A 14,079-nucleotide genomic window follows, 5' to 3' on the forward strand; every position below is an offset into this window, starting at 1 on the left:
TTACTTCTATAAATATTTACATCCTTGGAAACCCTAAGAGGGGCAGGTCTACTCTATTTTATAGTCACTCTGATTTGGAATTGACTGATGGTAGTAGAATTGACAGTAAGCGTAGTTTTCTTTTAGCGTACAGAATCTCTGCTTGGTATTCGGTGAGTATCAACAGCAGGACAGCTGGTTTTCTTAGAGTGACTCTCTTAGAGAGAGCAAGAAGTGAACCTTGATACTTTTTATAGCTTTAGTAGTCACATTCTATCATTTCAGCAATATTTTCTTGTTTACATGAGTTCTTCCCTGTTTTGGGAGGGGACTACTAGTAGTATAGATTTTCAGGCCACTGTGGTTGGAGGAGACTGACACAAGGATACATATACTAGAAAGCAGAAATGATGCCTAGAAAAGGCAACTTTGAGGCTAGCTTTTGCAGCAATGCATTGCAGTGGGAAAATCTGTAGTTAGGAACCTCTCCAAATTACTGAGGAGTAATGATGTAATTTTGAGGACTGAGGTCTGTCTGATTCAAGTCATAGTCTTTCCACTCACTTGCTATGCATCTGAGAGCAGGACAGTCAATAAGGATGACAGAAGAAGAATTGATGTGTTTGAAGTGTGGTGGTGATAAAGAGCACTAGACATCCCATGGATGGCCAAGAGAACAAATAAATATATATGTCTTGAAGAGCGTGCAGCCAGAGTGGCTTTGCCCCATATACTTTGGGCATGTTGCTAGAAGGGGCTATTCCATGGAGAGGGATATGATATGATACTGGGAAAGGTGGCGGGTTGGTTAAGGAGTGGAAGACCCTCAGGTAGATTGACATGGTGACTGCCTCAGTGGGCTCTTCTTTTTCAGGAAGTGTGAGGATGTGACATGGTAGAACAAGGTTCACATCTTTTGTTCATAGGGTCACTGTGAGTCATACTTGACTCGATGACACCTAACAACCATGGAAGTAAAGCATGAATATAAAAGAAAGTAAAGCCAAGTATATCAAAGATATTTTTTTAAATAGAAAGCTATTCTACTCCAAATAAAAATAATAACAAGGGTAGTTTGGGAGAAAAAGAACTGCATTCAAATTTGACAAAGGGCCAAGAACTCTGTAGCATTTATCCAAGAGAGAGCAAGGTGGGAAGCCTCAACACTTTGTAGGTATGAAGGAGGAAAGAGCCTATGAAGGGGCAGTTTATATGAGAAAGAGCAAAATAGTGATTGAACATATGAAATAGTTTGACCCAAGTAATAATGGGAATGCATCCTAAAACAGGGAGCTCTTATGGCTTAGTGGTGGAATTGTGCTGGCAACCCAAAGGTCCACACTAGAGAATCTGCCAGCTGCTCTGTGGGAGAAAGATGTACAGTATCCCGTGTCATTTACAGCTTAGGAAAACCCGCTGGAGGGTCAACTAAGATTCAGTTTTGACTTGATGATACTGAACATCACCACCACCAGGAAAACATCAGTGATAAATGGTGATAAAACATTTGTGCTTTTCTGATGACACATCCTTTTGGTGAGATGTTCCAGTAGTGGATGATACATTACTAGTCAAAATGTTTATTTCATATACCAACTTCATTTTTGGTAGTTTATTCTGGAAAATTATTTCAAGAAAGGAAAGAATGTATAAGAAGGAAATAATTTTAGTGTTTTCTTTCTTTAGTTATTAGGTGAGTATTTAAAACAAGGAAATGGCCAAGTATGTTATAGTATCTCAACTGAGTAGAATATAACTGGTTTAAGGAATAAAACTTTCAAAATGAACTTTTTTTTAATTAATTTCAATGAATATTTACAGAGATTTTGGATTTCCATTCATTCATTGTTGCACTTTTCTCCCTGCCCACCCCACCCCCAGTTCGCTCTTCTCCTTGAAAACCAAAAGAAAAAATTCCTTCATTGGTATACAATACCCCCCCACCCCGAGTATACTCCACTTTGCTTTTTATAAGAAAAACAAAACAAAATTTTATCACATAGTAATTACAGCCATGCAGAGTGATTTCTGTTACTTTAAGAGAAAAAGCAGACCACGAAAATGGCTATTTTACTCAAGTTATGGAATTCTGGATAAGATTTTTCATACCTCCTCACATATTGTCTTTGATGTTAATGATCTTTTTATATTAAACTTCAGAAAGAACAACTTGTTAAAATCTCATAAAGCCAAAAATGGTCTAGGAAATAACAGAAGAGAATAAAGTTTATAGCTCTATCACCAAAGAAAAGTAAACATAAGCAGCTTTAGATGAAGAAGACAAGCTCTTGCTACCTGACAGTTGACAATTAAAATGTGGAAAGAGTGAAGGAAGCATTTTTTCTGGTGCTCTGACTACAGTTGAAATAATACATATGGTTTATTTAGATTGAGTGCTTAAATCATGAGCAATTGATTCATTTCAAATAATGGGATTTTTATTATATAATACCTATTCAGCCTATATATGCTGAACAGATAATCTGAGAAACGAAATTATATGAAGAAGAATGTGGAATCAGGATTGGAGCAAGAGTCAACAACCTTAGATAAGCAGATGACACAACCTTACTTGCTGAAGATAAAGAGGACTTCTATTTAATAAAGTGTATCAGGCCAAAGCCTTGAGTATGGATTACACTTCAATATCATGGAAACAAAATCCTTACAACTGGGTTAGTAGTGTTGTCAAGGGTTTCGTTTTACTTGGATCTACAGTCAACACTCATGGTAGCAACAGTCAAGAAATAAAAACATACTGCACTGAGTTGCCAAGATATCAGCAAGGATATCAGTAGAAAGACTTAAGTCTATCTGACCCAAGTGATATTTTCAGTTGCTTATGCATGTGAATGAAAGCTGACCAGTGAATAAAGAAGAAGAGGAATTAATGCCTTTGAAATTGTGGGATTGGTGAAGAGTGCCATGAACTGCTGTTGGAATTGACTCCATGGGATCCATCAATAACAATTATAAAATACCATACCCACTCCAACCCTAAAAAGTCATGTTACAGTGTTAAAGAAGGCGAGCATAAAGCATAGAAAGGAAAATATAAGATGTATCTCCTTTGAAATATTTTCTAGAATGTTCATTATTGTGCACAGATTTTCTGTATTTTCCAGAAATGTCCTGGGCATATTACATATTCATATGTGTACTTGTATATGTGCATGTGCCAAAATGTACTACTTTAATGCAGGTTTAATGGAAGTTTAAAGATGGTCATATGTTTCTAATCAAATTTTGGGGATAATTTCTCAGTTCTGTTTCGTATTGATAAAATCAAATTATTATTCAGTTCTTAATCTGAGATATAGCAAGCTTCTACAAACATCTTTTTACTAAAATATATTAGGTAATATATAGTAAGTATATCTTAAATACTTTCTATATCATTTCTTTAGTACAGTTAAAAAAATTTTGATGATTTCTTTTGTGAATTTTTCTTCTTCTTCATTTAATAGGTCATCCATCTTGTTTAAAATTCTCCCCTGATCTAACGGTTAGAGTGAAGGCCTTACGTTGGCAGTGCATTGAGTGTAAAACGTGCAGCTCCTGTCGAGATCAAGGCAAAAATGCAGTGAGTATCTGTCTCCCTTGTGAGCATTTCATTTCGCAGTAAAACATACAACTGATTTTCCTATGTTTATAGCTGTTTATTCTTTGTTGCTTGGTCCAGCAGAATTTAGAACTGTATCCTCTTTAAAGTACATGTCATTGGTTCAGAACGTGAACTTATGTCTGGATCATTTTAAAGCACCTCAATTATATGGCAAATTTGCACAGCTACTTTAACGGAAACTGATGGCATAGTGGTAAAAAGTTACACTGCCAACCTGAACGCATTCAGTTCAAATCTACCAGTTGCTCTGTAGGAGAAAGAAGGGCCATTTCCTCCTGTGCAATTGATTTACAGCCTGTGAAAACTGCGTCTGAAAAGCGTCAACTCTGAGCTAGTTTTGACTCATGGGTACACAGTAACAATATGCTACCTTAAGAAATAATCCTCAAATTTTGGAGCAGTATGGAAAAGTTAATTTACAAATAGTCAAAGTGCTGTATTAATCATAAGTTGTTCTCTTTTTTTCTCTCTTGCTTATAAAAACAGACCAAGAATATGCTTATTTCTGAATATCAGAAAGTAGTACTTTTTTTTTTAGAAAGTAGTACTTTAAAATGCTGAGACTGTAGTTAGTTTTTTATCAAAGGCTGAATGAAGTAGAAGTTTTGCCAGCACATATCCTTAATTTGTAACCAAATACAAATTAACAAAGCATTTTCTATTATGTTAACTCATTTTACTTTTGAGATTTTTTGAGTCTTAGGTTTTTTGAAATTACACTACTCTCCTACTTGTTTTTGCTGAAGGTTAATCAGAACTATTGCTTCCTTTGTTTTAGGATAACATGCTCTTTTGTGATTCCTGTGACCGAGGTTTTCATATGGAGTGTTGTGATCCACCACTCACCCGGATGCCAAAAGGTGAGAAATGTTTTCTGAAATCAGCCTGAGAATACAAAGGGGCACGTTAATGAAAGAATCTTTATCTATTTTATTAGAATGATAGAACAACAAACCGTATTCTGTTTGGCATTGTATATGTGGTAAGAGTGTTGTCACCTTAAAGATTGAGGTAGATTTCCTAGAATCCTTTTAGCATTCATATATGGTGTGAATTTACTATTATTTTCTTCTGTTTTCAATATTTGTGAATCCATAGAGGGTGAAATGGTTCATTTATAAATTACTGATTCTCTTTAGCAAGAGTATATAATACTGTTGTTGTGTACTGTTAAGTCAGAACTGAACCATAGTTGACCCTCCAGTGAGTTTTCAGAGGCAGTTAATCACATGGAAGAAGACTGCCCATCTTTTTCCTCCTCCTGAGCAGCTGGTGGCCTTGAACTGTGTATCTTCAGGATTGCAGCACAGCTTGTTGCCATTAGGCCCCAAGAGCTCCCTAATACTTACATAGTATCTGAAATAGTCTCTTTGAAGAAGGAAAGGAAGTGGTAATATGTCATATCGATTGTTGTTGTTTTAGTTATGTGCCATTGAGTCGCCTGCGACTCATAGCGACCCTATGTACAACAGCCCTAAACCCCACTCTGTCTTGTGCCAATCTCACTGTCACAAACACACCTACCCCTGTTGCCCCAGTCACTGAATCAATCCACGTCTTAGAAGGTCTTCCCCTCCTGCACTGTCCCTCCACCCTCCCAAGCATGACGTCCTTCTCCAAGGACTGGTCCCTCCTTGCAACATGTCCAAAGTATATCAGACGAAGCCTCAGAAGCCTGGTTTAACCCTCTCCAGTATGAACCTGTTTGTTTTCTTGGCAGTCCATGGTATATTTAATACTCTTCTCCCACACCACAGCTCAAAGACATCAATTCTCCTTCTGTCCTCCCTAGTCATTGTCTAGCTCTCTGATGCATAGCAAAAAGTGATTGCAAAGTCCATGGCCTGTATCTAGCACACCCTAGTCTCCAGAGCAACACCATTGCTCTTCAGTACTTTGGAGAGGTCCCTAACAGCAGACTTTCCCATCACAATACGTCTTTTAATTTCCTGTCTGCTGGTGCCAAGAATGTTGACTGTGGAGCCAAACAAACTAAAGCTGTGAACAATCTCAGTCTCTTCACCAGCCATCCTGATGCTGCCAGTTGGCCCGATGGCTATAAAAGTGGTGTAATCAGTATCAAGCATCAGACCTGTAGAGTCTGGCTTATTACTGTTTTTAAAAACTTAAAAAAATGTCATTTGTGTATAAATTAATGCACAGATCATCCAGGTACAATTTATTGTTAACTTTACTTCTCATGATGTCTGTTCTTTAAAAGGGTTTAGTTGGCATGTTAGGAGAGCTTTTAGATTGAATTTTGTTGATTGCTTTTATTTTGACCATTTTGTATTCTCATATAAAATCCATTTAGTCGTCTCTGTTTTATTATATTACAAATTTCAATTTCAGTTGTGATTTCATGATCTGTGAGTTTCTTAAGCCTAGTTAGTATAGGATTTTTGAGTTTAGAAAGTTCTCCTGATGAAGGAAAAGGACTCGGTTTATAGGTTATAGTCATGCTATTCTACTTTAAGACCTTATTTAAGGACCTCTTCATTGATTATTACTTTTGAAAAATCTAACTTACATATCTTGAAAGAGTAGAATTAACTCTTCCATTTATTTGATGCCTGGGCAAAAGGCCTCCAGAGAATACTAGCAAAGAAGAAAATTATCACAGAGTGTTTTCCTGCCTATTTGCTATACTTTGTATGTGTATGATAATGACCTTTTTTTATTAGTAATGTTAATTTTATGATTAAGATTATAGTGGCAAGACTTTATAGATACTCTTTTTTTTATCGTCCATTAACTCTTTAGCAATTATAATAGTATTTGCACAGTGGATTTAATCTGGGGGATTATGTATTTCCATTCCTTTGAGCTTATTAAATTGGAATTCTGTAAGACAACCTTTTTAAATTTATTCATTCATTCAATTATTGATTTCATATGGACTTATATGAATTTATTTCATTAAAATTTTTTGCTCTGACTACTTAAATATTTTTAAAATTTTTATCAGATTGTCTCCTAAAGGTTATCTTCTGTTTCATTTTAACCTGCTTCCATCATTTTTTGAGTATTATTTTGGCACCACAATATATTTGAGGTTGTTTTTTTATATTTTTTCCTCTCCCAGTCCTTTTAATCAGTCAGTGCTGTGTGAAATCTTCCCTCACCTCCCCACACATACTTAGAAAATATTATATGGGCATTAGGTGTAGAATAGGAATTTTTAATTAGTGAGTTTCATCCTTGAGTAAGCTTTGGGATATATGTGAAATTTTTCCAGTTGTTTGTAACATTTTGTGTTTATGCTTTTGTATTTACATTCTAGGAAACTTTCATCATATTTTCAAATAAAGAATTTAAGAACTCCTGGTTTATCAGACACTCTCAGTATATTTGTGTTTATGGTGCTTTTATTTGAAATTCTATTTCTTTATAGGCATGTGGATATGTCAAATATGTCGACCTAGGAAAAAAGGACGAAAACTACTACAAAAGAAGGCAGCGCAGATAAAACGGCGCTATGCTAATCCAATAGGACGTCCCAAAAACAGGTTAAAGAAACAAAACACGGTGTAAGTTGTACTTGTGGCAAGGTGAGGGGAGAAAAGGATAGGGTCTTCTCTCTAGTGTAGGTTTCATTTGTCTTTATTGGAAAAAAAAAATTTCCGTTGTCCTAACAAGTGTTTTTATATAGTAATAGCTAAGTTGAGCTCTTAATATGTAACCCTGTGTTGAAACATTTTGTTCTTCCAACAGCCAGCCCAATGAACTGTAGGTACTATTGTTACCTCCATTTTTCAGAAGAGGAAAAGAAAATGTAAAAAAAAGAATTATTAGGACAAAGTTGACTGGGACTTAAAGGTAGTTAGGTTAGCACTAAAATCTGGCTCTTAACATTGCCTTATGTAGCTTATCTTCTATAAAAAGCTGGAACGAAACATAAATGTTATTCAGCTTTCTTTCCTTAGTCTTTTTCGGTCTAAGTTGTTTGTTAGCTAAGTTCTGCATAACTTCTCTTTGTTGAGGTTATAGTAAAGACCAATTGCTCTGTTCTTTTGATGTAAAAATATTTCTGTTAGAAGAAATCAGGAATATGGTTTTTAATCTACTAGAAAAAATCAAGAATATAATCATGTGTTGCCTGGGAACTGGACTGTTTCTGGATGAAATAGGTTAAGATTCAGTAGTCAAATATGATTGGAATGTTTTTCTTTTAGAATTTCTGTATTAATCTACTTATAGTGATATAGACAAATATTTTTAAGCCTGTGATTCTTTATTGTCAAAAGTTTTACCTACCTTTCCCACACACTTTAGACTATCCTGAAGATGAGATATAACTAAAATGAGTAGGTACTGGGAGTCTGAAATAGAAGGAACCTGATGTGTAGTCCATATTTTTACTGTTAAACTTTATTTTTACTATTATTTTTTATAACTTTCAAAGAATAATACATTCTTTGTTTTTAGTGATGAAAAAATAACTCTGAGTTGGTTTAGAAATCACCGTATTACAGGATTTTAGACCTATAAGGTTCTTGGTAGTTTGCTGGTTTAGCTCTCATTGTATAGATGAAAATGTTGATTCCGAGAAAGTTTGTAGTTTAATCACATTGTACAATTAGTAAGTTGTAGAATTAGGTTTTACATGTGCCATCTAATTCCTGATTTTATGTTCTTTTCACTGTCAATAACTAGACTTCCATGAAATTGACATTTATTATAATGATAATAATGATAATAATAATAACAAAAAATTCTCATTTTTGTGCTATTTATTGTTTAGAGAACATTATTATGAATGTAGAGTTTTTAAAAGCTGTAAGGTTATTTACTAAGTATTTATTATATAGAAATAGAAGCCTTATAAAATGTTTTATAGTTATCCTTTTCCCTGTTTGATTCTTTAGATCAAAAGGTCCCTTCAGCAAAGTTCGAACTGGTCCTGGAAGGGGTCGAAAACGTAAAATCACTCTCTCCAGCCAATCGGCATCGTCATCAGAAGAAGGATATTTAGAGCGAATAGATGGCTTGGACTTCTGCAGAGATAGCAGTGCCCCCCTGAAGTTCAACAAGAAAACCAAAGGGCTTATTGATGGCCTTACCAAATTCTTCACCCCTTCCCCCGATGGGCGGAAAGCCCGAGGAGAAGTGGTGGACTACTCTGAGCAATATAGAATCAGGAAAAAGGGCAACAGGAAATCAAGCACTTCAGATTGGCCCACAGGTAAAAGTTTGTTCCCTTAGAAACTGAAAGTTGTTTTTTAAAAAATATATTTAGAATAATACTAGTTACCTAGACTAAATTTATCTTTGTTAATAAAAGATTGATTTTGGACTCTTAAGGGCATAGTAGTGATACAGATTTAGATATTCAAAGATTATGACTGGCAGGAATTTAGAGGCTAGAGATGAACTCACAGAATAAAGCTGTAAGAACTATTAGGCTAAAGGAAGGAGCTTTCATAGGAGAACCACAGAGAATATTCTTCAAGTATTTGGAAGTATAAACCTTGAATCAAAGATAACTTTATATTTCATACATTACTAGATCTTTTGAGCACACTGATGCATATGCTAATAAAGATTAGAGAGTAGAGGTGAATAGAATGCTATTACTCTATGCAGAAAGGCCAAATATATGCAGGTATGATAGTCATTGACTTCTCTGTTTTATATCTTGTCAAGAATAATCATAATTTTCATGGATTACATGTAGAGAAGTTATGAAGAAGGGAGATAGGAGATAATTGGAGAAGATTGTAATGGAAAAGAGTACTACAGTTCTAGACAGAGGAAAATTATTTGTTTACCTGCATAAAAAGGTACAAGATAGACAGGGGTCAGATGTGGTGTTCATAGGACTGTGAGTCACTATGAGTTGTATTCAACTCATTGACACCTAACAACAACCACCACCTGTATAGATAATACAAAGCTAAATAGTCTCTTTGCTGTGCTTTAAGTTAGAACACCTTGCCTTATGGTAGAAGTTGAAAGGGTCTAGGAAAAGTAAAAAAATGCGATTAAACTTTTTGTGCAGCAATGAAGGAATGAAAACCCAAAATCTCTGTAAATGTTCATTAAAACTAATAAAATGTAATAATAAACCCCCCCCCCAAAAAAACCCCAACTTTTTAATCACAAAGACCAAAGGTACAGTGTCTAAACTACTGTAAGAGGATTTCTTAACTTTGATTTCCTCCCCTTGAACATCTTGTTGGTTTATGCTTATATTCACTTCTTCATTCTTGCATATTTAGTGACTGGTCTGCAGGCTAGGAAGTCTTCCTGTTCCTAGCTCCCTCTCTCTATGCTTTTACCAGATTGGCAGTCAACTATTCTTTAAACATGCACATACTTTTCATATTTTTATCAGCCATGGAGACCGTAGACAGGCCTCACTTTATGTTCATCTCAATAAATACACATGCCATTAAGGTGGGCTTGGAATGAAAGACTTTTAGTAGCAATTCCGAACAAAAGGTATTTTGTAATTAGCTATTGATTTACTCTTAAGGTAGATTATCAGAAAAAAATCCAAGTTTTAGAAAATGCAAATTTTTGAAATGGAAATTGATAGAGTTAAGTGTATTAAGTATGTTGAGAGACAATATGGAACTTTAAACATTGGTGTGAATTCTTGCTTTAATTGGCTTGTCATTTTCTTTATGAGTTGTTGCATTTAAAGGAACAGTTTGTGTAGGATCTGATTCAGTGCTGTGCTAGATCTATGCTTGCATGCTTCTGTGTCATGCACTAGGGGGCATTAAAGTCATGTGCTATCTTAGATTGTAATTTCTGCCCTGTTTGGTAATCTTGTCACTAGTGAGTCTTTGTGCTCCTCCCTTCTAATAAATAACAGACAGCCTATATACTTGCAGTTTGTTTGAAAAGAATTGTCTGTCATTAACTGGTCTTTTCAGCCATACTCATACAAAGTGGAAATGATACTATCATCAAGGTCATCTTCAAATTCAAAGGATAATGATCCATATAATCCCCAAATACTCCCTTCACTAATTTCTTTGCCCTATTGAAGAAGCTACATCATTTAGTGGATGATTATCATTATTTCTCATATTTACCCAGAGGATTGTCATCTGTAATCCTCAGGTTTGTGGAGTTTGTGCTTTAAAGGGCACCCAGAAAGTGAGGGGAGTTAGTACTTGACAGCAATTATGGTACCTATTTGAGGATTATCTTTTTGTTGAGAATATATGTCTTGCTTACACTAAAACTTTCTGTAATACCAAAGAATGACAAAGTAATTGAGTGCTATTAAATTAATACTGTGTCATATTCTAATCATTTCAACATACATTTCCTACTCCTTAGGTCCTCTTCCCATTCTACTTTGAATATGTTATATATAAATACTTTTTTTAAATAAAGTTGAAATTTAGTTATGTAGTTTTTAAGAAAGCTTTGAAACAATTCAGGCTTTTCACTGTAATGTGGATACAATATGTATATATGGTTTGTTGAGTATTAACTTTTTAGGAAATAGTTTAATGCTATATTCTTTTCTGTTCCATAAATAATATTAAAGTATATAAATTGAGTTAAAGATGAGATTTTTTTTTTCCTTGTAGTTCATGTAACAAACGAATATATTAATAATAAGATAAAAGTTCTTCCTTTATATACAGACAATCAAGATGGCTGGGATGGCAAACAAGAAAATGAAGAACGGCTTTTTGGGAGCCAGGAAATCATGACTGAGAAAGATATGGAATTGTTTCGTGATATTCAAGAACAAGCACTGCAGGTAAAGTTGGTTGTTCAGGTTAGACATTCAAACCATTTGAATATGGATGAGAACCAGAGGATTAATTATATTGTGGGTAAAGCATTAATAGCAGTTTATCCCTCTAATCTGGAAATAAATATAGTTCATGGGTATAATTAGTGCTGATGGTTAGGATGGTCTTTTTCAAACTCTTAATAACTGCTTTGATTTGGGGGATAAACCTCTTAATCTTTGCTATCGCTAGTAAATGAGGTTGGTTTCTTTATTTTCTTATATAAGAAGAGGTTTTTGGAATTTGAACAAATAGGAAATTAAATTTCTGAATGATAAAGCACTCATATTCATTAACTCAGTTTTTATTTATTAAATGTTTCTACTTTAATCCTTTGGACATATGACAAAATAGAAGTATATAGGTGTGTGTCAAATGCTAGAGATACCAATGTGAATGACACAATTCCTTCCCTTAGGAGAAATATATAAATAAATACTTACATTAATATCAAAAGTACAATTAACTGATTGCATGATATTTTGAGCAAGTATCGAACAATCATCTAGCTCTATCTGGGGAGACCAGAAAGACTTTATTGTGGGAAAAATGCCAATCTTAAAAGGATATATACAATGGCAGGGAGTGGAGTTCTATAAAATCATAAGGAAAAGCAAGTGCAAAGGTTTGAAAGTGGGAGAAACATGTTTAATTGTTGAAGTCATTTAGGATAAAGAATACAGGGTGTGGAGAATGATGGAAGATAAATTGGAGAAGTTGTCAGGGACTCTTATCATAAACGGCTTTCTAGATCTGTGTATTTACTTTCTCTGTTCCCTTTTTGTAATTGACTATGTGACTCAAATGGTATCCCCTCTCTCTAGCTCTTTATATTCATCTCTTCAGGTGAAATCTTGTGTTTCTTTTACATATCTCCATTTTCTGATTTGATCATAGCAAGATGTTCTGTGCGCTTACTGTTTTAGAGCTACAATTAGCCTTTTTTCCTAGGACCCTGCTTCCTTTTAGATAAGAATGGGAATAAATGACAGTTGTATCTTTTTATTTGTCCAGGTCCACTGAAATGTCATACTTGATGTTTTTTTCCTATTCTATTATTCTGTAGTTAGTGTACCAGAAGAAGTTCTACAAAATATGACTACTTGACTAAGTAGTCTCCCAGAAGTCCTACAATATATGACTTCCACCTTTACTACCTTTGTTGAAGCTTGGAGTATAATAATAGCTCTCAAACTAATTTCCTTTCTTTCCCTTTTGCCCATCACCCCAGTCTCTTGTGTATATACCGTTTACACTAGAATGACTGTTTTTTTTTTTTAATATAAATTGAAAATCTTGCTGAAGATTGTTTCGAAACGACTGGAACAGTACATTGACAGAAAACTACTAGAAATACAAGCTGGGTTTAAAAGAGATTGTGGCCCTAGAGACATTATCACCAATGTCACATAGATCTTGGCAGAAAACAGAGAGTACCAGAGGAATGTCTGTCTGTGTTTCATTGACTGTGAAAGACATTTGACTGTGTGGATCACAATAAATTATGGTTAACCTTAAGGAAAATGAGAATCCCACAACACTTGATTGTGTTTCTGCAAAACCTATACTTGGACGAGGAAGCAATCATAAGAACAGATCAGGGAAACACTTCATGATCTAAAATCCGAAAAAGAGTGCATCAGGAATTTATCTTGTCCCCATACCTTTTCAGTCTAGATGCAGAACAGATCATATGGGAAACTGGGCTGTATGAGGCGGAATGTGGCATCAGGGTTAGAGGAAGACTCCTCAACATTATGCAGATGATACTTGCATGCTAAAACTGAGGAGGACCTGAAGCACTTGCTGCAGAAGGTCAGGAACTGTAATCTTCAATATGGATTGAAGTTCAACGTCAAGAAGACAAAGGTTCTCATGACTGGGCCAACTGGCAGCACTATGATAAAATGTCAGTTTCTTTATAAAGCATTAAAAAACCTTTAAATTCAAATGTACCTAATAACATTATTTCAAAACATAGAAAACAAAAATGGCCAGAACTATAAGAAGAATGAAGTAAATCTACAATCATAGGGAAGGGATTTTAACATGTTGCTGCACACTTTTAATTGACGACCGTGCTTAGAAACACTTTTTTTCCCTTTTTCGCTATAGCCATTATTTGCGGCAACATGTTAATGATCTTTTCTGAGTAAATTTTAGAACTAGAAGGAAGAAGACTAATGGCACTATGAAAGAATTGAGCAAAATTAATAAAACCATCACATAAAAGCATACCCTATAATAATAGTAATTTTTTAGTATGTATTTTCTTAATTTTACCATATACTGGACCCATTGGCAACACCATGATAGATTAAGACGAGATTGAAGTTGTTAACAATTACAGTTTGCTCAGCCCCACAATCAACACTCTTAGTACCAGCATTCAGGAAATCAAGACTAATTGCACTGGGAAAATTGGCTGTCAGGGACGTATACAAAGTACTGAAAAGTAACGATGTCAGTCTAGAGAGTAAGGTGCACCTGATTCAGGCCATGGTCTTTGCAGTTACTTGCTATACGTCAGATAGCTGCACAATGACTAAGAATGACAGAAGAAGAAATGACGGTGCTGGAGAAGATTCTTGAACATGCCGTGGACTGCCAAGGAAACAAACAGGTTTGTCTTAGAAAGGGTGAAACCAATTTTCTCCTTGGAGGCTTGGCTTTTTTTTTTCTTTTTTCTTATTATTAATTTTTATTAACTTT

General features: G+C 34.8%; 1 protein-coding gene across 2 annotated transcripts in view; it reads left to right on the forward strand.

The window, feature by feature from the left end:
- Nucleotides 1-14,079, forward strand: part of KAT6A (K(lysine) acetyltransferase 6A) — a 180,508-nt gene that overhangs the window by 92,251 nt on the left and 74,178 nt on the right. For both annotated transcript variants that reach the window (XM_006896993.1, XM_006896992.1), the window contains 5 exons: nt 3,447-3,562; nt 4,383-4,464; nt 6,999-7,134; nt 8,473-8,789; nt 11,215-11,333. In XM_006896993.1, the coding sequence (XP_006897055.1) occupies nt 3,447-3,562; nt 4,383-4,464; nt 6,999-7,134; nt 8,473-8,789; nt 11,215-11,333 (770 nt within the window). The remainder of the gene's footprint in view (nt 1-3,446; nt 3,563-4,382; nt 4,465-6,998; nt 7,135-8,472; nt 8,790-11,214; nt 11,334-14,079) is intronic.

The sequence above is a fragment of the Elephantulus edwardii genome, unplaced genomic scaffold, assembly GCF_000299155.1.
Source record: "Elephantulus edwardii isolate Elephantulus edwardi_28Jun2011 unplaced genomic scaffold, EleEdw1.0 scaffold00195, whole genome shotgun sequence".
NCBI classification, from domain to species: Eukaryota; Metazoa; Chordata; class Mammalia; order Macroscelidea; family Macroscelididae; genus Elephantulus; species Elephantulus edwardii.